This window comes from Acomys minous, assembly GCF_964271855.1.
Source record: "Acomys minous genome assembly, chromosome: 18".
Taxonomy (NCBI): domain Eukaryota; kingdom Metazoa; phylum Chordata; class Mammalia; order Rodentia; family Muridae; genus Acomys; species Acomys minous.
In genome coordinates this window covers 42648512-42671692 of record NC_140501.1, presented here as the reverse complement: position 1 = coordinate 42671692, position 23181 = coordinate 42648512, and the positions used below count along the sequence as shown (strand labels likewise).

Below are 23181 nucleotides of genomic sequence, written 5' to 3'. Positions count from 1 at the left end.
AAAATGCCTAATATGGAAGGTCTTAGCTATCAAGATACCCCACCCCACCCCTGCCAATCGGGAGTAATTTTCATGTTGTTCTACTTGAAAGTTAACAAAACAAAACAAAACAGCCAAACCAAAAACAAACAAACAAACAAAAAAACCCAAAAAACCACAGAAGAGCCAATTCTTGAACTGCTTTTTTTATTTTTATTTTTATTTACTTTTTTTAAGGGCTCCAATTAAATGAGGTAGTTTAAAAGAACAATGAAGTGCTTGAACTGCTTTTTTAAAATTTATTTTTATTATTTATTTATTTTTTTTAGGACTCCAATTAAATGAGGTGGTTTAAAAGAACAAAGAAGTGCCCCACAGTGTTTGGGAGGGTCTGGGTGTGATCAGGTGATTGCGGGGCCATGTTCCTCTTGTTACCCATAGGAGAGAATCTTCCTTTACCTTCTGCTGAAAGTCACTGGCCCTTCTCCACGGTGTGCGCCAGCCTGTAAGTCCCTGCCCCCATCAGTGCAAGCCCTACTCTGGTTTCTCATAATGACATCAGTCATATTACATTAGGACCTGTCTGGTCACCTTACCCTAACTATGTCTTAAAAGACTATCTCCAAAATGAGCCAGATCCAACGGTACTGGATGTCAACATACTTTGGAGGGCACATGGTTCAACTTAGAAACATTTCCGATTCCCCATCCCACTCCCGTGATGAAGAAGTGGAAAGTCCCTGGGTGAGGGGTCAGCTGGAGGATCCGCAATCCCAGCAGTATATTTGGAAAACAATTTGTACAAGATAAAACAAGAAAGCTTTTTAAGCGAGTGCTTTTGGTGCAGTGAAAAACTAGGTCTCCATTTTTCTTCTGAGCATCCAGACAAAGTCAAGGCTAAATCACCACACCGGCTAAGGCTTACTCTAATGCCTTTTGATGCGTCTGACATGTTTGTAAAGCCCAAGGTTCGTTTGTGCATAGAGGTTATTATCTTTTAGTTCTCTGTGTGGAAAATCATTGAGATGATCGTGTCTTGCAATAGCAAAGTCACTGCAGCTTCCACAAAGTGGCTGCTATTAGGTCTCCGCACTACTTTTGCTGCAAAAGGCATTTTATGTACCATTTATTGTACTTTTTGTTATTGTTGTTATTTTCCCATGTGGTTGGTCCACGGTTATTTGAACTGTATGAAATCTTTATATTTTTGTTCTGCAATCCCATAATACTTAGGCTGTGGTGGGGGTGGATATGTGATGGTATGGACATGCATCTTTTAGTCATGAATTAAGGCTATCAGGGAGGGACAAGTGCTAGCTCAGATTTAGCTCACTGGACTCCTTTTGTCTCGTGACTGTGCAACTAGGTTTAAAGTTTATGTCAATGACGTGAGCTGTCACTATCTGCAGTGTGGATGCTGGCTTTTCCATAGTCTGGGTGGGGGCCCACCTGTTTTCCTGGAGCAGAGCAAGGGCAGAGAGTATTCAGTGGTTACTAGAGCCAAAGACCAGAGACTTCATCAGCAGGCACCACTGCCTGGCGTGGTTCCCACTCTGAAGTGTTCGTGAGAACTATCCTACCAGTTCTCGGGATTCTTGCAGCAAGATTTACTGGCGAACTCGTTGCAGTGCCCTTTCACTTAACAGTAAGCACATCGACCTCTTCTTAAGGACAGCTCGGGTTGTTGTCTCCTCAGTGCTGAAGATGAATTTGGTTTTACAATTTAAAAAAAAATTATAGGTGGCTGAATGGGTAGTCAGTTTTTCAATACATACGTTTTAATGACTTAGTATAAAAATGGAGCTAATTGCATTGAGGGTTCAGTTATAGAGGCTCAAATTGTTTATGTGTCAATTTCCAATGGTAGTCTTTGCTAATAAGGATTTGAGGGTACAGCCTTATGAATAAACCGAGTGTGAGAGATAACCGTAGATTTGGTGTCATCGCATCCTTCGTCATAGGGAGTGTGGGAGACGAGGCTCACAGTCTTTGAGTCTGATAACCAAAGTGCACTCCAGCTCACCTCGTCCGTCTCCTGACCTCAGGCCGTTCTGTCCCTTGGCTGTGGGAGAGTGCAGAAGACAGTCTGAAAAAAAAAATGTACATTTTGGTGCCTGCCCAGTAGACTATACAAATGGAAAGGGCATCAAGTGAGCCTGACAGTGTCACAAGCTTTTAAAATTATCTTCCGATTGCAAATGACTCCTATAATATTTGAAGTGAATTCTGATGCCGTTAATATTGATTTTAATTTTCTCTCCCCTTTCGTTCTCTGCTTGGGATAAAAATGTTAATTAACTCTCACCTGTGAAGCCTGCATGACTCATGTTGCTTGTATAATTTAGATTACACACCCACGGGGCAAGCTTCCTTTCTTTCCTCTGCAGTCCGGAGGACCCCAAGGCAGGGGTGCTCGTGTTCTTGTGCACGGTGGCAGTCCAGCTGCTCTGCCAGGGTGGTGTGCTCCTAGAGTTTACTCAGAAGTGATCCCTTCAGGTTTTGGGTTTTTTAAAAATTATTATTTTAAACTGGAAAATATTTTATTTTGCTTTAGGCTGGTTAGACAGTGGCGTCATAGGAAACACCAAGCTAGGTGGTTAACTAAAGCGGCATCTGAATGCGTTTTGAATTACGTTGGTTATTCTGAGCCCAGAGCAGTATTTGTCTTAATCATTGTTCAATCTTCTTTTACTCCAGAATAGTGAGGTGCCCCCACACCTCCTACATTCTTTCCAAAGAAAGGGAGAAGAATGGGACTTGGTGGCAAACTTAAAATGGTTTGGCTGAGAAAAGGCGTCCTGGTTGAGGGAGCACAGGTGGCTGTAATTAATACTCTGCTTAGAAATATCTCCAGCAGAAACTTTAAAAAAAAAAAAGTAAAAGCTTGAGCATTTAGTATTAAAAAAAAAAACTCAATACATAGAATATGACCTATAAGTAAGGCACATATTAAAGTAACTCAGTCCCAAAAAAAAAAAAAAAAAACTCCTTTTTGAAACATCTCAGCAGAGAAAACCTCTTTATTTAAGACAGACTTGGAAAGGCCAGGCAAATTAATGAAGTTGAAATTAGAGTAATTTGGAGTGTATAGTAATTTGATGTGATTATCAGGGCCATTACCTAGAACTTGGCTGAGCTCCATGACATGGAGAGGAGCCCAGAGAGAACGGCCTTGACATCTCCAATGACTCCTATTCATCCAGGAAGCACATTGTGTGTCGTTCACATATATGATAACACACTCTGCTAAGAGCTGAACACACAGAGGTGACATACCCCCTAGAGGATGAGATACATCGGAACAAAGGCGCAGCAAGCTACACTGAAGAGCAGTAGCAGTGCCAGGCGGCAGAAGAACAGTTACCGAGGAGTGGTACCCACCCAGATGTGTCCAGGAGGCAGGAAAAGCTTCCCAAGCAGGTACTGTCAAGTTGCATCCTACAGCATGGTGGTGGGGGCAGAACAAGAGCAAAGTCACCCGGCGGCTGAAGAAAGAGACTGAAGATGGGGAGGCCGCTCATGCTCGCGGATTAGAAAAATTAATCACTGAACATGACCCTTCTACCAAAAGCAATCTACAGATTTGATGCAATCCCAATACAGATTCCAAGGTCACTGTTCGAAGACATAGAAAAACAATCTAGAAAGGTATGTGGTTTGACTTTCGTGCCCTTTTGTTTCTAAAGTCAGATTCTCAATTTGAGAGGACACATCAGACACTGTAATTTTGTTTCGTTTGCCTTAACATTGCTTTTGAAAACTTGGTTCCACTCTGAATGAAATATTGGCTTTGTAGCAGTGATGGGAAGTCACATGATAGAAAATACTCAATGTGTCTTAGGTTTGTCTTGGTTTTTTGTTGTTTTGCTTTTTTGTTTTTGTTTGTTTTGTTTTGGTACTGGGAACTGAATTTAGGACCCAGTGACTACTAAAGATTTGTTCTGCCTTTACGTTACACCTTGCAGCACCAAGATTCTTTGCTTAAGGGTATATTTTTAATGCCAGTTTGTTTTTAAGATATACATACCACACAGAGTGCTACAGAAATGTTTTAACAAATAGTTCAAAATACAACATGTTGGCCGGTTGCTAATAAGGTATTCGAACATCTTTACCTTTGCACACCATATAGGAGTTAAGTATTTCAGGTGCTAACTGTGTTTACATTAGGCATGCTTCTTCTTCATAAATAATGCAAGGGGAATGTTAGCCTAGACCTAGTTAAACATTCCAAAATGCCAAATTTTCAGAGGAGGGATGACTAGGTTTTCTATAATTTAATCAGAAGATTGGTATTTTAATCTGTGTTATATAGATTCATAGGTTATCTTAGCATGTGTAATTGTATACAGAATATATATTGAGCGAGTATGATCCTGGTTGTATGAATATAGAATACAGAACAGTAGATTTCTCGTTCTTCCTTTAACCATTTCTTGATGAAAAAGCCTTAGGCAAAACAGGTGACTTCTTTGGGCCTTAATTCTCTCATGTAAATAAGAGAGAGAGAGAGAGAGAGAGAGAGAGAGAGAGAGAGAGAGAGAGAGAGAGACTGGACTAAATCATAGATTTTGTGGTTCTTCTTCTTTTCTTTAATTGAGACACTTAATAGAAGCTCACAGTGGTAATTCAATACAAGTGGATGAGATATAAGGTTAAGTCAGGGTACACAATCTTTTAGCTCTTTTAGCATTGGTTATTTTCATGTCTTGTGAATTTCACTTTCCAGGCCAGTGGTTCCCCCCACCTGTGGGTCATGACCCTTTGGGGGTTGTGTGTCAGATATCCTGCATATTAGGTATTTACATTACTATTCGTAACAGTAGCAAAATTACAGTTATATAGTAGTAATGAAAGTGATTTGATGATTGGGAGTCACCACACCATGAGGAAATGTATTAAGGGTCGCAGCAATAGGAAGACTGGGAATCACTAATCTAGCTAGTTAGAAATGAGCTGCTGCCTCTCCTTAGGTAGAAAGTTATCATCAGAAAGACAAAACAAGTGCTGGGGATGTTGTATAGACACTCCTATGCAGCGTTGGTAGGAATATACATTAGTTTATCCATCATTGAAAACAGTGTGGCCATGCCTCAAACAACTAAAAAGCTGGCCACCTCATGGCTATGCCATTCCGCTACTGGATATAAATCCAGAGAAGCAAAGCCATTGGACCAGGAGATACTTGTACTCTCATGTTTATTGAGCTATTAATCACAATTGCTAAAGTAGGGAATCAGATGGATGGCCATCCATGGATGTGGGGCTAGAAAAAAAAAATACACACACACACACACACACACACACACACACACACACACACACACACACACAGAGAATATTATTCAGCCATAAAAGAATGAAAGCCTGTCATTTCCAGCAATATGGATGGAACGGGAGGTTAGTTATTTTCAGCATAGTAAGTCACAGAAAGATAAATAGTACATGTGCTCAGACTCGTTTGTGGAAACAAGTCTATCTCATAGAACAGAGTGGAATGGTGGCCGTTAGATCCAGGCGGGGGCTTGTGGGATAGGAAGGGTTAAATAAGGGTCAGCCAGACACAGAGGGAGAATCTCATTCTGGTTCTGTAGTGCGGTAGGGACACTATTGGTTCAATAGTCTTTGGTGTGTTATCTTTGATCAAGTGAATGAACTTGAGAGGGATCAATTTATTTATTTATTTATTTATTTATTTATTTATTTATTTATCTATCTGAGACAGAGTCGCTCATTGAAACCTGGGGCTTGGTTAGTCAGGATAGGTTGACTGGGACTTGGTAGTCAGGATAGGTTGACTGGGGCTTGGTAGTCAGGATAGGTTGACTGGGGCTTGGTAGTCAGGATAGGATGACTGGGACTTGGTTAGTCAGGATAGGTTGACTGGGGCTTGGTAGTCAGGATAGGTTGACTGGGGCTTGGTAGTCAGGATAGGATGACTGGGACTTGGTAGTCAGGATAGGTTGACTGGGGCTTGGTAGTCAGGATAGGTTGACTGGGGCTTGGTAGTCAGGATAGGTTGCCTGGCAGGCCAGTAAGCCCAGGGATCCTCAGGTCTCCACTTTCCTACTGTTCCAATAAGGAGATGGCTGTTGGTGTCATATCACACTGTCCCAAGGACCCAAATCTGTGTATCACATGCAGGCCTGGTGCTCTCAGAAGCCAAAAGAGGGCATGACATTCCCAGTATCTGGGAATACAAATGGTTGCAGGTGTCATGGATGCTGGGAGTCAAACCTTGGTCCTCTGGAAGAGCAGCCAATGTGCTTAATAACTTAGCCATCTCTCCAGCTTCTCACTGAATTTCTTAATGACACTACATACTTTCCATTCACCAATTGAAAGAATGTAGACCATTGCTTCTCTGCCTTTTGGCTAAGATCAAATATAAAATGATTTTTCATGAATATACATGATTGAATTGTAAATGTGCTTCATTTTTGCTCTAGTTTGTTTTGCAGAACAAATGTTAGTGACACTTTACCCTAGAGGGGTTAACAGTCTGATAAATCTTGAGAAGCCCTTCCCATTCAGTCTCTTAGACACTCTCAAATACATGAAACACGCTTCAAAAACTTCAGTTGTAAACAATTTTTAAAAATTAGTTCACAAATAAAGCCCAGCAATGGTGGTGCACATCTTTAATCCCAGAACTTGGAAGACAGAGGCGGGCAGATCTCTCTGTTCAAGGCCAGCGTGGTCTATAGGGCGAGTTCAAGGCCATGCAGAGGGCTACACAGAGAAATCCTGTCTGGGAAAACCAACCAACCAAATAAAGAAATATTTAAAACTTCATAAATTAATTCACATTATTTTTATTTTTTCCCCTAGAATCTATTACTATCCCCCAAAAGCTCAGTCACAGTTTACATGCTAGAAAACACATCCCATAGTTTGTGCTGTTCAGATGGTCTGTGAGGGGTTGGGAAGGTTTAAATGCCAGGAGGGGTCCTAAGCAGTGACTCAGATATGTATTACACAGGACAGATGCTTTTGATCAAGGCCTGGGAAACCAGTGGGAAGTAAATACAACAGCAACAGACACACATGGTTCCATATCCAACAAAGGCTTTTACCCGCTGTATTTGCTGTTAAGAATGTCCTTAAAACCCAGGAGACACGTCAGGCTGGCGAATGCGCTTTCTGATCAATCTCACAACCTGAAATCAACTCCCAGGAAACCCCATGGTGGACGAAGAGAACCATCTCTCACGTGTGCGCTGAAGTGTACACACACACACACACACACACACACACACACACACACACACGATAATAAATATGAACCGTATGAATCAGGTTTGAGCTGGTTTTATTTCTTTCTGAGATGAAGCTCAGAGGAAGACAATGCTGTGACTCAGGGCTGTTAGCCTGGTCTTTGCCTTTCTCCAGGGACAAAAAGGTAACGGAAGAGCAAAAAAGAGTGACAACGGAGAATCTAGGTTCACTAAAGCCCAGAGGATGTTAAAGCCCAGCAGCTGGCACCGTGCTCTGAAGTACCCTAGAAAACCACACATTTCCCATAATACAAAATGCTGCATAAGGAGTTTTGGCTTTGAATGTAAAAATGTTTTTTGTTAGGAACTGGCTATTTTGCATATCCAGCTAACCTTTAAAAATTGATTTCTTTAACATCAGGAACACAACAGGTAAACACATAAATGCTTATAACTTAAGTAGGTGAATTCGTATTTAAAACTTTCAAAGGTTGATAATATTTTGCATGGTTCCTAATATTTAATTAAGGATGATGACCTTATGGAAAGGAGGAGAAGGAAAGTACAGAGGGCCTACCTAATATTTTTCTAAAATATAGCTGTCACGTAGTTGAGGATTTTTCTTTCTTCAAACTTCTGCCAGTCTTTCCTCTCCGTCCACGTCTTCTCTAGGCCCATGTGGTCTTTAGGGCTACCTTTTGCTGTGCCTCCTGTACCCGGATTGGTTCTACTGATCTCAAAAAAGCCCTCACCTAAAGACACTTGTTAGAACAACTTTGTAACGACTCTGTCGCCTTGGCTGTGTCCTCTGCCTGTCAATAGGAAACATGAATTGTGTCCATTTTTATTTAGGCCTACTTTGTGTGGCAGGATGAGGCGTAGTCCCCTCAGGAAGGATAAGCTTAGCAGTTTGTTTGGTAAATCTCATGACTGTGATAGTAATGACACTGAAAGGTAAAAATTAAGAAATTTCTAAACACATTTAAAAATCTTACTGGTTTGTTTGTTTGTTTATTTGTTTGTTTTGGTCATCTGCTTTTCTGCTTTGGTTTGTTTCAGGCCACACTCTGTCTTTTTTGTGCGCACATATGGTTTACTTTATAAAAAATATTATTGTAGTGCACTCTTTTTTCTTTTTCAATTTCTCAAGACAGGGTTTGTCTGTGTAACACCTCTAGCTGTCCTGGACTCACTTTGTCAACCAAGCTGGCCTCGAACTCACAGCGATCTGCCTGCCTCTGCCTCCGGAGTGCTGGGATTGAAGGCGTGCGCCACCACGCCTGTCTATAGTGCACTCTTATAACCATACTGGGCACGTTGGAAGGAAAGAGCGTGGGTGCTGTCTTTGTATGGCTGATGATGAGCACCAAGGAACTGCAGAAGAACAGCAGAGAGAGGCAGCCATGTTCCTTATGGAAAGCTCTTGTGAGAGACAGATTTGTCACAGGAGACAAAAGATATGTGACCTTATTTACACGATTCCTGCTGCCTAGTGGCTGCCCTTGTCTGGGAGAAGAGCATGGTGTTGGCTGGCTCCTGTGAGCTCTTTTGTGCCTTGTGTTTGGGTCACCTCCCGGCAGGAGAATAGCACTAGCCCCCTTGAGCTCTGGACTCCGAGGTGTGTAGCTGGATGGTGGTGGCTGGTAGAAACAATGAATTAGCCACCGCGTGGCCCCTCCAAGTTGTACATTTCCGGGAACCAAGGTCCTTTCAAGTGCCCATTCCAATTTCTTCTTGAGTGATTTGAAGCTGTTCAGTCAGTGGGAATTGGAGACCTTCTTCCGTTTCCATGAAAAAAAGCAGATTTGAAAGATAAAATACTAAAGGCTGGCGAGATGGCTCAGTGAGTAAGGTGCTTGGTGTGCAAACACGAGGACCCGAGTTGATCCCCAACAGCCACGTGGAAAAGGAGTTGTTTGGCTACGTGAGTTTGTCACACTGGGATGCAGAGACGTGGATCTCAGAAGTTCACCAGCAAGCCAGCCCAGCAGAAACAGCAAGTTCAAGTTCATCAAGGAGCCCTTTGTCAAAAAATAAAGTAGAGAGGAATAGAGGGAGACCTACAACACTGACAGCCACAGCCATATTAAACATCACACACACACACACACACATACCACAGATACTTCTGGACTGAGGAAATGGCTCACTTGGTAAATAAAGTGCTTGCTGCATAGTCACGAGGAGCTGCACTTGATCCACCGCATCCCCACAGAGAGCGGGCCATGGTAGCAGCATGTACTTAGACTCCCGGGGCTGGGGGAATAGGGCATTGGGCTTACTGGCCTGCAAACCCAGCCTAACAAGCAAGCTCCAGGTTCCACCAGGTTCCAGAGAGGGAGGGAAGGAGAGAGAGAGAGAGAGAGAGAGAGAGAGAGAGAGAGAGAGAGAGAGAGAGAGAGAGAGAGACCCTGGCTCAGAAACAAGGTGGACAGCTCCCGAGGAATGATCCCCAAGGATAACTTCTGAGATCCTCATGCATGGACACATGTGCACCCTCATGTGCTCAAATACACAGCCATGCACAATGTCTAAGTAAAGCATCATGCTTCTATCCTGCCTTATAAATTCAAGTCATGGGGCTGAGAGATGGCTTAGAGGTTAAGAGAGCTTGATGTGCGTCCAGAGGATCTGTCTTGGCCATTCATGTCTGGTAGCTAGCTGACAGCTGCATGTATCTCCAGCTCCAGGGGGTTGAGATGTCCTCCTCTGGACTCCATGGGCACCTGAATTTACACACACACACACACACACACACACACGAGAGAGAGAGAGAGAGAGAGAGAGAGAGAGAGAGAGAGAGAGAGAGAGAGAGAGAGAGAAATATACAGATAATTTAAAAACATCGAAGGGCTGGAGAAATGTCTCAATGATTCGGAGCCAGAAACCCAATGCCCTCTTCTGGACTGTGGTGGCAACTGCACACACACGACACACAGACAACACACACATAACCATAATCTGAAGTTTAAAATATCATTTAAAAGGAGAGCTAGGGAGATGACTCAGCAGTTCCTAGCACTATATGTTCTTGCAGTGCTGTGATTCTAGGCTCAGTTTCCAGTATCCACATCAGAATCCTGTAATTCGTGTGTGTGTGTGTGTGTGTGTGTGTGTGTGTGTGTGTGTGTGTGTGTGTGTGTGTGTCTGTGTGTGTGTGTGTATGTGTATAATTCACGTTTGTTATTTTTAAAAACTTTGTGTCTGCGCGCATGTGCACACACACACATGCACACATGCATGGGTATGTACACATGTTGGTATGTGATTGAAGTCACCTGCGGAGACTAAAAGAAGGCATCAGATCCCCAGGAGTGGGAGTTAGCACAAGCTGTGAGCTGCCTGGCATGGGTGCTGGGAACCGAGCCCTGGTCCACGGCAGCAGCAGTACCTTCTATTAACCACTGAGCCATCTCTCCAACCTCTTTACTTTTCTTTTGAGAACTGTTCAGTTCATTACTCCATTTACTGATGGGATGGTTTGGGGCTTTTTGCACTTAATGGTTAGAATTTTAAAAATAGATTCTAGATATTTATCTCTGTTGGATATATAGTGAGTAAAGATTTTTTTCCCATTCCCAGTGTCGTCTCCTCACTCTGCTCATGGTTCCTTTTGCTGCACAGGAGACTTTTAAATCATTGCCACATCATTTGTCAATTCTGAGAATTATTTTCTGTGCTGTTTGAGTCCTTTGCAGAACATTTTATTTTTGCCTCTGCCCAAATACTCAATTGATCTACTTTGAGATATTAGCACTGGCAGTGTCTTTGAATGGAACTGGGAGCCAGTATATCAAGTTAAGTAACCCAGACTCAGGAACAAAATAGCACATTGTTTTTTTTCTCTTATTTTTGCAGTATAGATAGTGTGTGTGTGTGTGTGTGTGTAAGAGAGAGAGGGTGGGGTGGGGTATGGGGAATAGTTGAAAGGAGGACTGAGATGGGAAGATGGGATCTTAAGAAAGGCGTCAGAGGAAGACGAGGGCACTAAGGCATATATGACATGAGAGCCGGAAGGGAAAACTTTTGCATTTTGAGAAAGGAAAAGTCCCAACAAGACAGGAAACAAGGGAATCAGGCAGAGTTGTTGGGATGAATAAGAACAAAGTACAGTGAGATGTGTGAAAATATCCCAGTGAAACCCATTAATTTGCCTGCTATCTTTAAAAAAAAAAACTTAAGAGAACAATAGTGTCAGTTTTCTGTAGGTGTGAACATTTGTTGCTCCATTTACAGCAAGCTGAAGCAGTCACGCTGACCAAACAATGTAGCAGTACTTCTGCATGGGTGTAAAGAAAAGCTAGGTGTGTGCGCGTGCACGTGCGGAGCGGGGCAGGCCTCTCGTGAAAGCCAAGGTAAGGCTGAGCTGGGGAGGAACAGGCAGAAAGACAGAAGAAGGGAAGGGTGAATTAGCTAAATAGAAATTGGAAAGATTCCACATTCTTTAGGTCCAGTTTAGTTTGTAGTTGAATTGCCTCCAAAATCTATTGCTGGAATCTGTCACGAAAGCGTTCTTTACTACTTTTCATCCGATCCGTATTTCTTTATTTGTGTCCCTTGAGTTCCCACTGTTGTGTTTGTCAAGGCAATGCAGAAAGAGATAAAGGTCCTTGTGCGAGGTGCCCACACATAGATTATTTTATCCTTGTGGTATGTGCTGCCAAGGAAAGAGGAGTGCCCAGGGCCACAGGAACTCCCTCCCTCCTGTCAGTGTTGGAAGCACCAGGGCAACAATGCTGAGGTGGAAGGGAGGCAGCAGCCTAATAAAGAGGTGGGGCATGTGGAGGAGGCTGGGCCTGCTGTAGCAAGCACTCTGGGCCTTGGGCACGAACAGGTGCCTTTCCTGTTTGTCAGCTGCATGCGCTTCCTTTCATGTGTGAAAGCCCTGTGCAGACATTTGATTTATTTAATTGAAAGGAACTGATGGAGAAGCAAGGTAGATGACAGTTCCATTTGGGCAGTAACAAAAGAAACATGAAAAATGGACCCCTGGAATTTTTTTCCTGGTGTTCACAACATTATTTAAAAGATCTAACGTGATGTCATGTATGATTTATGTGGGGCCGGTGTTTTCCGACCGCGTTTGAAGCGGATAGGTATTAGACTATAATACATTATGTTGCTTCAAGTATCAAAACTGCTCTGGTGATGGGAAGAGATAAGGTGTTGTAGTGCTTATCAGATAGCCCGGAATAACTGTCTTCAGGAGTAAAGCTTATATTGGGACATTTTTATCCTAATGAAATATTCATGGTTCTCATTTTCTTCCTCCTTGTAGCCTGAGGGTTTTGTCCAACCCTTTCTCTTATTTATCCTCTCTGTCTCTCTGTCTGTGTGTCTGTCTCTCTCTCTCTCTGTGTCTCTCTCTTGCTCTCTCTTGTGTGTGTGTGTGTGTGTGAGAGAGAGAGAGAGAGAGAGAGAGAGAGAGAGAGAGAGAGAGAGAGAGAGAGGGAGGGAGGGAGGGAGGGAGAGAGAGAGAGAGAGAGAGGGAGGGAGAGAGAGAGAGAGAGAGTTTCTCAGGTGGCTTTAATACCATCACCACTGTGAAGAAGAACAGACAGACAGTCTTGACAGACAGACAGACAGATAATACCTATGATGTCATTTCCTCTCTAATTTTAAGTATCTTCAGTGACTCTCACTTCTTTGCCCTGGTTTTCCATTATTTGAAAAACGGTGTTTCCAAGGTACCTGTACTCATGGAGTACTTTGTTGATTAGGAGCTTAAGAGTTTAAAGTACTTTTAGGAACAATAGTCATCTTCCAATTCTTAATTTCCAGTTGGAATTTGTGATGACGTCATCTTAAAGCAATCCCAACAGGGATTTGGAAACTGGAAACATTTACATGAGCATCATGGCTTTGCTTCTGTGGATCTTGGTTTGAGCTGTGCCTTGGGTTTCAGTGCTAGAGAAGTGAACAGTAGTCCACAAGAGGAACTCACACACCTGCTACACAGAACCCAAATGTGGCTCTCCTAGATGGAACATCAAGATGCTTCGGTATAAAAAGCCACACATCATGTCTTCCTACGGGACAGTGATGCTGCCTGACAGACCTATCTCCTCATCATCTGCCAAGGTAGAGGCTGAGGTCCAGGTTCAGTGATCCTTGCTGGAGAGAGAACTCTGGAGCCTGGATTCTGTTCTGTGGAGGAGCAGATGGGGAAAGCTGGCAGCTCAGTGCTTGGGGATGCTCTAGGGGCGAAAAAAACCTACAACCAAATACCTTTGTCTCCTTGCCTTTTCTTAAGGTTCTGTTTTACAGTGATGTCATCCTCCTGGACAGACACAGTGTGTCTTTTAGGTTTCCTCACGGTCCAGATGGAAGCTGCCATGCTTGTGTGAAAAGGAGGATGCTATTTGGGGAGTGTTTCACATTCAGGCTGGAATTTGTAATCACGCTCATTTCTTTTAGCATTTGGGTAAATGTGCCCAGTCTCTCTGAATCTTGGAATGTGAACGGAATTCAGTAGAAGGAAGATGCTTTTGTGATCAGGGACAGATGACTATCCTTCAGTACTCTCAATAGAATAATGAGATGCTCCCTGACCCATGGATTTGTCATGTTTAGAAAGATGGTGTATGCGAAGTGGCTCTCATAGTGTCTAGAACTTAAAAAGCAACAGATAACATCTACTACCAATGTTACCATTGCTGCTTCATGTTCAATCTCTATCTAGTGTTACATGTTCCTTTAAACTATGTTTTTCCAGTAGATTTTCACTATCTGCAATGACAGACAATTGATTGTATTCCTAGACAGGTCTGTACTTGCTTCTTGGGAAATTAGTATTCATGTTGGTTTTTCTTCCTTATTATTTAATTCCATTAGTCCCTATGTTTTTTGTTGTTGTTTTTGTTGTTTTGAATTTTGAGACAGAGTCCTGCTTTGTAGCTCTGGATGGTCTAGAAATCATAGTGGCCTTCACCACCCCTGGAGTGCTGGGATTACAGTGCACTACCATGCCCAGATCCCTACTGCGCCCTCGCAGAGCACCGCTGAGTGCACCCCCAGCTTGACGTTGCGTTCTGTGTGTGTACATGTTTTTATGTGTGCATGCGTTGGACAGAGGTGGAGTTGGGTGGCTTCCTCATTCATTCCTCATTGTATCTGTTGAGACAGAGTCTCTCCACTAGGGCCCAGAGGTCAGTGATTCGGCTAGGCCAGCTAGCCAATGACTCCCAGAGAGCTTCCTGGCTCTGCCTCCCCAGCACTGGGATCACAGATGTGTGCTGCCTTCTGTGTGGGTGTTGAGTATTGAACTCAGGTGCTTATGCTCTTCTCAAGCACTTTCCTGGTTGAACACCTCCCCAGCCTAACCTATACTCACTCTTAAACCTATTTCTGCCCTTGTTGGCTATGTTCCTCCTGGCTTTTCTTAGCTTCCCAGGTCTCACTGTGAGGTCACCATCTTCCAGCTGATCTTCTGGAGATACCCGCTTCGTTTTATTTGGTTTTTGTTGTTTGTTTGTTTTGGCTTTTTTCCAAGACAGGGTTTCTCTGTGTAGCCTTGGCTGTCCTAGACTCACTTTGTAGACCAGCCTGGCCTTGAACTCACAGAGATCCCCCTGCCTCTGCCTTCCTGAGTGCTGGGACTGAAGGTGTGTATCACCGCACCCTTGGCTCTGGTTAGCATTTTAAATACTAACACTTACATAGAACAAGCATATTTCCAAATTGCTTTTTACCTCTACCATGTTTTAGAATGTTTTATTATCCCTATTTCCCAAAAGTGAAAATTGAGACTCACCAGGCTAATTCCCTTCTGTTTGATTAATAGCTAACAAGCTGCTGACCCAGTTTGAACCCAGTGTCCTCTGATGGGTTCTTGTCTACGCTCCTGTCTAGATCCGGCCCCGTAGCTATGGTGCATCCACCGCAGAACAGAAACGGAGACGGTTGTTTCCTTGGCTTCTAAACATTTTGGTGTTTATTGTATCTTTCCGTATCTAACAAACACTTACTGGACGTTGAATGAACACAAAATGGTACCATGTGCTGCAGTCTACACAGATCTGTTCTTGAAGCAGAGGTCCTGTGCCCTGAGCCAGCCTGTCGTAGAGGCAGTCTTACTACCCCATTCGCTGGATCCAGTGCAGAGTAAAAAATATGGAACCTTTTATTCATAATGCAGGAAACAGTGCCATTATTTCTGCAGAGTCTTCATTCATGGCAAAGTTTTTTATTTGTTATTCAGTATATTTCAAACTAGAGAATAATTTCAGTATTAAGTAATGACTTTGACATTTATTCTCATTTTTATATTATGTAATGCTTGTTTGTATTTAATGTATGCATGGAGCCTCTAAACTTGTATATGGAACCCCTAAAACTATGCAATGAAAACACTACACCAGATAATCAGTTGTTTTCATTTCACGTTATGGGATGTCCACACTCTACTACTTTGTACTTTGATTTAAAAAAAAAGTAAAGTGAACTGTGAGTGGCCCTACCTTTCTGATGAGCTTTCTGGATAAGTAGTTAGCTACTATTTAGAATGTCTTATTTTTTTTTTCCCATGTGAAGATCAAGTTCTACCTCAAATAGAAGGCATCCTCTGAGGATGTCAGTGTGCTGACTCACTGCCGACTCCCAAACACTTGGCTTTGAGTCTCACTCATCTCCTACATATTTTGGAAGTCTATTTTCATAGGACACTGAGAAGTCCACATGCAAATGAGGTAGGAAGGAATAGCACACACATGAGGTCCATACTCCTCTGGTCACCACACATCCCTATGTCCTGACACACCTCACACAGCACACATTCAGGAGGATGACAGTAAGGGCATAGCCAAGAGTGGACCCTTGGAAGGTGGGGCTCTGTGTGGCTGTATAAGTCACATCTATCCTGCAGCCCTGCCCAGTGGAAAACCAGTTAAGGCTATTTCAGGTTGAGCCTCCCTAACTCAAAACTCAGAATTTTGAAAATGTCCCAAAACAGAAAACATTTTCAATGCTAGCATGAGACCACAAGTGGAAAGATTCTACACCTGACTTGATATAACAGGCTGTTGTCAAAATATATGCATGCTAAAAATATTATATAACATTTCAGGTACGTTTATGTGATACATAAATGAATTTCATGTTTCGACTTGGTTTTCATCCCAAGGCGTCTCATTATGTGAATGCAAATGTTACAACATCTGAAAGACTGCAAAATCCAGAATGTTCCTCCGTAGCATTCTAGTACTGATACCCAAGCTGTGCCAGGCAGATGGAGTAGAGCTGTAACTAAGGGCTTGGACACCTGGGAAGGTTCTGAGGGGAGGGCGATGGTTGCGTAGGCAGTATGGGAGACAGTTCAGAAAGAGGGCCACTGAAAGGGATTCCATATGAGAGAAAACCTGTGCCGCACCCCTGAGGGATGGCAGGACAGACCCTGGGAGGTTCAGAAAGCGCAGCTGCTGTCTAGAACAGCCTGAGCAAAGAGAACGCGGTGTGGGTATAGATCATTTGCCTTGTACAACATGAGACTGTTGAATAAGATCGTCGCTTCCTCATTCTCATTTATATTGCATAGCGTCTGTAAATCTACAGACACAATCCTGAGAGAAACATCAGATTTATATATGTGATTTTTCAATAATAACCTGAGTAATTTATATTAACTTTAGACAATTTCCCCCCAAAATGAAACACTGTTAATTCTCTGTCTTGCTTTTAGAATGATTACAGTTAGGGAGATAAATCTTGGTTTCTCTTTTCAAGTGTGTCGCCCCGAGGTGAGGATTAGGCATATGTGCCTCATGTTCTTTTCTTTATATGCAAACTTGAGAATGCTGCCCTCAAGTCTCAGAAGCAGGATGGGATTCTGATATGGTTTCTGTCAGCCTGAGAGAGGAAGCCACAGTTAGCTTATGCATCTGGGTAGGGCCACACTTTGGGAAGGAGTAAAGTCTATTAGGAGGCAAATTCTGTGGCCGAAGGAGGCCTTGGGTATTTTGGCTGGTCTCCTGGCTGCTGCTCGCTTTGCTTTGTTTATGCGGCAGGTAGTTATTCATACTTAGTAGGCTGCGCCGCTGAGTTAGGCCCTGATAGTTGTTTTCTCTGCACTTCTGTGTCAGTGTGGGGTCTTAATCCTTAGGCTTGTCTGTGAGTGCCTTATGACTTGGTACGCTTATAACATCCCCTCTTTTTACCTGTGAGCATCCTATCTCTTAGCCTTGTAGCCACTGCATTGTAATCTCTAGGACACACACACACACACACACACACACACACACACACACACACACATACATACAAGCCTGCACCACATCGGCCTCTCAGCTCTGAGGTAGACACAGGGGCAGCTAGAGAGCAAGGCGGAGTCTCAGAAAACGAAGCTCATAGGAGTGGATGCTGGTGCTGGTACGCGTGCGTGTGTGTGTGTGTGTGTGTGTGTGTGTGTGTGTGTGTGTGTGCGTGCGTGCGTGTGCGTGTGTGTGCATTCATGTTTGAGTATATGGAGGGCTACAACATATGAGAGTCGCTTTACTACTGTGTGGCATCTTCTTTCTAAAAGACTTGGGAACCTTTATCCGGCATTGATCTCATCCTGAGGACAGAGCTCTTATGGCCTAACCACTACCCTCAAGGCTCTACCTTTCAAGTCTGTGGCACCGAAGCATCTAGCACACAAATTTGGAGGAAACAAATTCACACCCTAATTTCACCTCCTCCTCTGGCCCATTCCTTTACACTGGCCCCGGTCTCTTAACTTCTTCCAGCATCAAATGTCCCCGTAGCTGTGAGGCTATGAACCCAAGCAGGTTGCAGGCCTCTCAAAGACCATGCAAAGATGGGCTTGCACTAGACATTCCCTTCTGACTAGGGGATGTAGAAAGGGGGAAGAAAGAAATGCAGGTCCTATGTAAGTCAAACCTTGAAAATAATCTTGGAGTCTGTTTCCTGCCATCCAGGTACACGAGGGTGGAGATTGGTCCACCGAGGCCCCAAGCTAAGCCGTGAAGCACAACCCAAACAGTGAAATTCCTCGTCTTCACCTTTTCAAGGCTGGCACTGCACATTGGTGACTCCACATCTGGGTGTTCTTAGGGCAGCTCTTGCATGATGAATGCCTGCAAATTGGCACCTCGAGGATGCTGCCAGGGCCTACCACTTGCACCCTTTGGAGCAGCTGTTAAGATGCTTCATGACCCACTTGAGCCACAGTTGAGACAGCCAAGGAATACAATACTGGAATGTGGTCCCCCTGAGCAGAGAACCCTAAGACCCACAAACTCCCTGTAGCCCCTCCCTTGAACCTGCTGTCCTCCTAATGCCACGGCTCTCCAGACTAATATGGGCATGACAGCCCTCATGGTGAACTGCGAAATGTTTGCCGGGCCTTCTTCCATTGTCCTGCTGGATTGTATGTAGTTTCTTCTAGTTGTGCTAATCCATTTATCCAGTGGTTGCTCAGATATGCACTTGGCATTTCCTTCCCAACATGAGGCCTTTTTGCTTACATGGCCTGAGAACTTCCAAACTTTTTATCTTCTTTTTCCATTTTTGTAACTACCATCCTTAAATCATTTCTATCTTCCAGTGTCTCACCATAAGCAATGGAAAGAAATAACATAGTACCTACCCTGAGTGCTTTGCTGATTTGAGATTTCTTCTGCCAACTCTCCTAGTCCACTGTTTCAAATTCTGACTTCCATGCAGGACACGGATATAACTCAGCCAAGTTCTTTGCTGCACCGAGACAAGGATGACTCTTCCTCCAGGTCCCAGTGCTTAGCCTTTATCCTTTCTGAACTCCCTCAGAGTGATCTGTTCATATTTCTATCAGCATTCCCACAATCACTTGGGGAATCACTAGGATGACTAAGGGTTTCCATAGAAACCCCTTGTCTTCTGACCCGTCTTACCAACATCATCCCAGATTCACAGCAATCCTGGATTTTCCACAGCATTCACTTCAAACCTCTTCCAGCCTCCGCCTGGTATCAACTTCCAAAGCTGCATCCACATTTTTAGTTGTTGTAGCTGTACCCCACTTCTGTGGAGTTAGATTGCTCTTAATCCATTTGTGCTGTGATGGCAAATATCTAGCTCTGAGTAATTTATGAAGAGGAAACATTGCTCACAAGTGTTGCTCACAAGAGGATGGGAAGTCCAAGATGGTGGCTCTGGTGTGTGGTGAGTGCTTATGTCTTGGATGGTGGAAGGGCATTCATGAAAGGCTGAACCTGCAAGCCCCTCCCCCTTTTAATTTTTTTATTGATCTTTGGGAGTTTTACATCATGCACGCCAGTCCCACTCATCTCCCTGTCCCCTCGTATTTGCCCTCTACCCTTGCAACCTCCCCTCACCACACACAAAGAAAATAAAAATCAAACAAACAATATAACAACAAAACCGGAAAGCATAGAAAACATCGCATTGTGGAAGCTCTGCTATGTCATAGTGTACCCCTCTACCCACACATCTTCAGTTGCAAATGCACATCACAATGACTCATTGGTCTAGCTTGAGGCCTCACCACCAGACCTCCTGTTGTTGCCCTGTGCCATGGAAATCCTTCAGCTTTGGATCAGCAGGACCAACCCTTTCGTGTGCTCCAACAATTCATAGATCATGTAGATTCTGAGCCAACTCAAAGCCCTGGATCTAGGCTTGGGTGGTAGCTAAATTGGTCAGCCCACCAGCTCTCTGCATCTACACCAACAGGACAAACTCTCCAGCACTCACCCGGCCAATGCAGGGTCAGCTCTTCTGCTTTTGTGCCTTTGGGGGCCTTGCTCACCCACACCTCGAGAGCCAGCTCCACTGTGCTGCTCAGTTGATATGCAAGGCCCACTATCCCAAATGCTGCAGCAAGTGAGGGGTAGGACAGCTCTCCTGCACTCATGCCCTCAGGGCTGACTGACCTGTGCTCTCTCCACCACGACCAGCACTACTGTGCTGCCCAGGCGAGATGCAGGGCCTACTCTCCTGGATGGCCTGCAAGCCTTTTAAAGAGTGGCATTAATCCAGTAAATGCTTCCTCCAAGTCCTTCCTTCCCACCACCGTTGTATTGGGTATCATGATTCAAACACACAAATATTACATTCTTTGTTATAGTTTTTTGCTAAATTTTGGATGGTATCTTAAAAACAAAAACAATACTTCAAATTTTCTGTTTTAAAAGATTGTTCTGCAATTAATAAATGTGATCTCATGAGGCTGAGAAGCTTCTGTAAGGCAGGAGATACTGTGAACAGAACAAAGCGACAGCTTACAGACTGGGAAAAGACCTTCACCAACCCTACATCTGACAAAGGTCTAATATCCAAAATATACAAAGAACTCAAGAAATTAAACACCACCAAACCAAATAATCCAATTGAGATATGGGGCTCAGAATTAAACAGAGAATTCTCAACAGAGGAATATCGAATGGCTGAGAAACACTTAAAGAAATGCTCAACATCTTTAGTAATCAGAGAAATGCAAATTAAAACAACTTTGAGATTCCATCTTACACCCATCAGAATGGCTAAGATAAAAAATTCAAGCGACACCACATGCTGGCGAGGATGTGGAGAAAGAGGAACACTCCTTCATTGTTGGTGGAATGCAAACTAGTACAACCACTTTGGAAATCTATCTGGCACTATCTCAGGAAACTGAGAATAGGGCTTCCTCAAGACCCAGCTATTCCACTCCTTGGTATATACCCAGAAGATGCTCCAGCATACAACAAGGACATATGCTCAACCATGTTCATAGTGGCCTTACTCATAATAGCCAGTACATGGAAACAGCCTAAGTGTCCCTCAGTAGAAGAATGGATAAAGAAACTGTGGTACATTTACACTATGGAATATTACAGAGCTATTAAAAACAAGGAATTCCCGAAATTTGTAGACAAATGGATTGAACTAGAAATGATCATAATTAGTGAGTTAACCCAGAAGCAGAAAGAGTCAAATGGTATATACTCACTTATATCTGGACACTAGCCCAAGGGGCATGTCCCATGAAAGTCTTCACTTACCAGGAAAGTGGGATAGAGGTGAGGACATTCTATTGGGACTCTAGGTGAGAGAAGCATGGAAGAATGGGGAAATAGAAGGATCCAGAGGGTCCTAGAAACCTACAAGAAGAACACTATGATGGGTGGATCTGGGCCCATAGGTTCTGCTCAAACTATGGCACCAACCAAGGACAATATGTGCAATGAGCATCAAACCCCTACCCAGATCTAGTCAATGGACAGGACATTCTCCACAGTTGAGTGGAGAGTGAGGACTGACTTTCACACGAACTCTGGCGCCCCATATTTGACCATGTTCCCTTGATGGGGAGGGCCGATGGCACTCAGAGGAAGGACAGCAGACTACCAAGAAGAGACTTGATACCTAGGATCTTATTCAGGGGGAGGAGGCCCCCCTCAGTCACAGTCATAGGGGAGGAGACTAGGGTGAAAGTGGGAGGGAAGGAGGAATGGGAGGATACATGGGATTGGATAACAATTGAGATGTAATATGAATGAATTAATAAAACACTATAATGCAAAAAGATTGTTCTTATAACTAGATTATTCATATTTTTGTATAATACTAAGTTTAGAATCATGCCATTTTTATGGAAATCTTGCTGAGAGTTTTACTGGAGAAGTTGACACTTCTATTTCACCCATATGTATACGGGACAACACTTCTATCTTTATTTTTTTGTAATATTTTACAGTTTTGAATAGAAGGGTCTTTCATGTTTGCCATACTTCTCCCTGCTTACTATCTGAAAATGCTTTTGTAAGTGGTATTATTTTAGATATATACAGTTATTGGTTGGTGGCATATAGGCATAGAAGTGACTTTTCTGTACAGATGCTTGCTGACTTATGAGAGTTGTGTCTTCATAGATGTTATAAGTGGAAAATATTTGAGCATTTATTTAAACCTCCTCATCTTCTGAACAGCACAGGTTAGTGATAGGACACCGTAGGGCATTGGTTGTTGGTCCTTTTGATCATGAGGACAATTGGCTTGTCACCACTACCCAGCCTCATAAGGAACTTGGATAAAAAGACTCAAATCCAAAGTACTGTTTGTCCCGAGTGCTCATTGCTGTTGTACCATTTTAGAGTTGGAAAACTGTAAGGTGAACCATGTTGACTTTTATATCATCTAGCTTTACTAAATACAGTGTGTGTGTGTGTGTGTTCCTTAAATTTTTCTTTCTCAGCAACATTGGTTGTTTTCCTGGCAGAGAAAAGTAACAACTGAAGTAGCTTTACTTCTTCCATTGTTCTCTTTCACTGTCTGGGGTGACCGCATCACCAATGAGAAGTGGGAAGAGAGGAGCCTTTCTGACCTTAGGGGAAATGTGGGCTGTATACCCGCGGTCATAGTGCTTTAGAATAGGGTACCCACAGATCGGTTCCATGCCTTCATTCGGGTTCCATGTCCTTCCCACGTCTTCTGTGTTCTTTGTAAGTTTTCTTTTCATTCATGATTTTGCTAATACCTGTTTACTTAATCTTTTAACTGTGGAATGTTAAAATAGCTTTGCATTTTGTGTTAAATGCTACATATCTGAGGGGAACTATTTTTAAGTATCTTTGCTAGTCTCGGTTTGCGATGCTTTGTTAGGGAATTCTTGTATCTGTGAGTTATGTGGTTCACAGTTTTCCTTTGTTGTAATGCTGCTTCCATGCTTGGGTATTAGGATAATAACAAAATTGCTGGATCATGCTTTTTATTCTTTTTTGATTTATTTCCAAGAATCAAGATTGGGTCTACCGACATTTATTATTGTTGGCCTTTTTTTATATTTCATTTTTCCTGCTTTATTTTATTGCTTTTTTTCACCTTAGTTTGACAGCATAAGTCACTGACATTAAGCCTTTTAAAAAGTTTCGTAATAAATCTTAAAAACATCTTCAAATCATTACTTTTAGGTATTTTGCCAAATTTTAATCTATTATTAGTATTTAGTTCTGTTTTTAACTTTGGCTTATCATTTCTATTTGAACCCACAGGTGACTTAAAAAGATAC

At 43.0% G+C, this 23181-nt stretch overlaps 1 protein-coding gene across 2 annotated transcripts in view; it reads left to right on the top strand.

The window, feature by feature from the left end:
- Positions 1–2439: 2439 nt before the first annotated feature.
- LOC311589492 (uncharacterized protein) overlaps positions 2440–23181 on the top strand; it is a 163775-nt gene continuing 143033 nt past the window's right edge. For both annotated transcript variants that reach the window (XM_084767978.1, XM_084767979.1), the window contains exon 1: positions 2440–3627. In XM_084767978.1, coding sequence (XP_084624104.1) covers positions 3532–3627 — 96 coding nt within the window. In that variant the 5' untranslated portion in view covers positions 2440–3531. The remainder of the gene's footprint in view (positions 3628–23181) is intronic.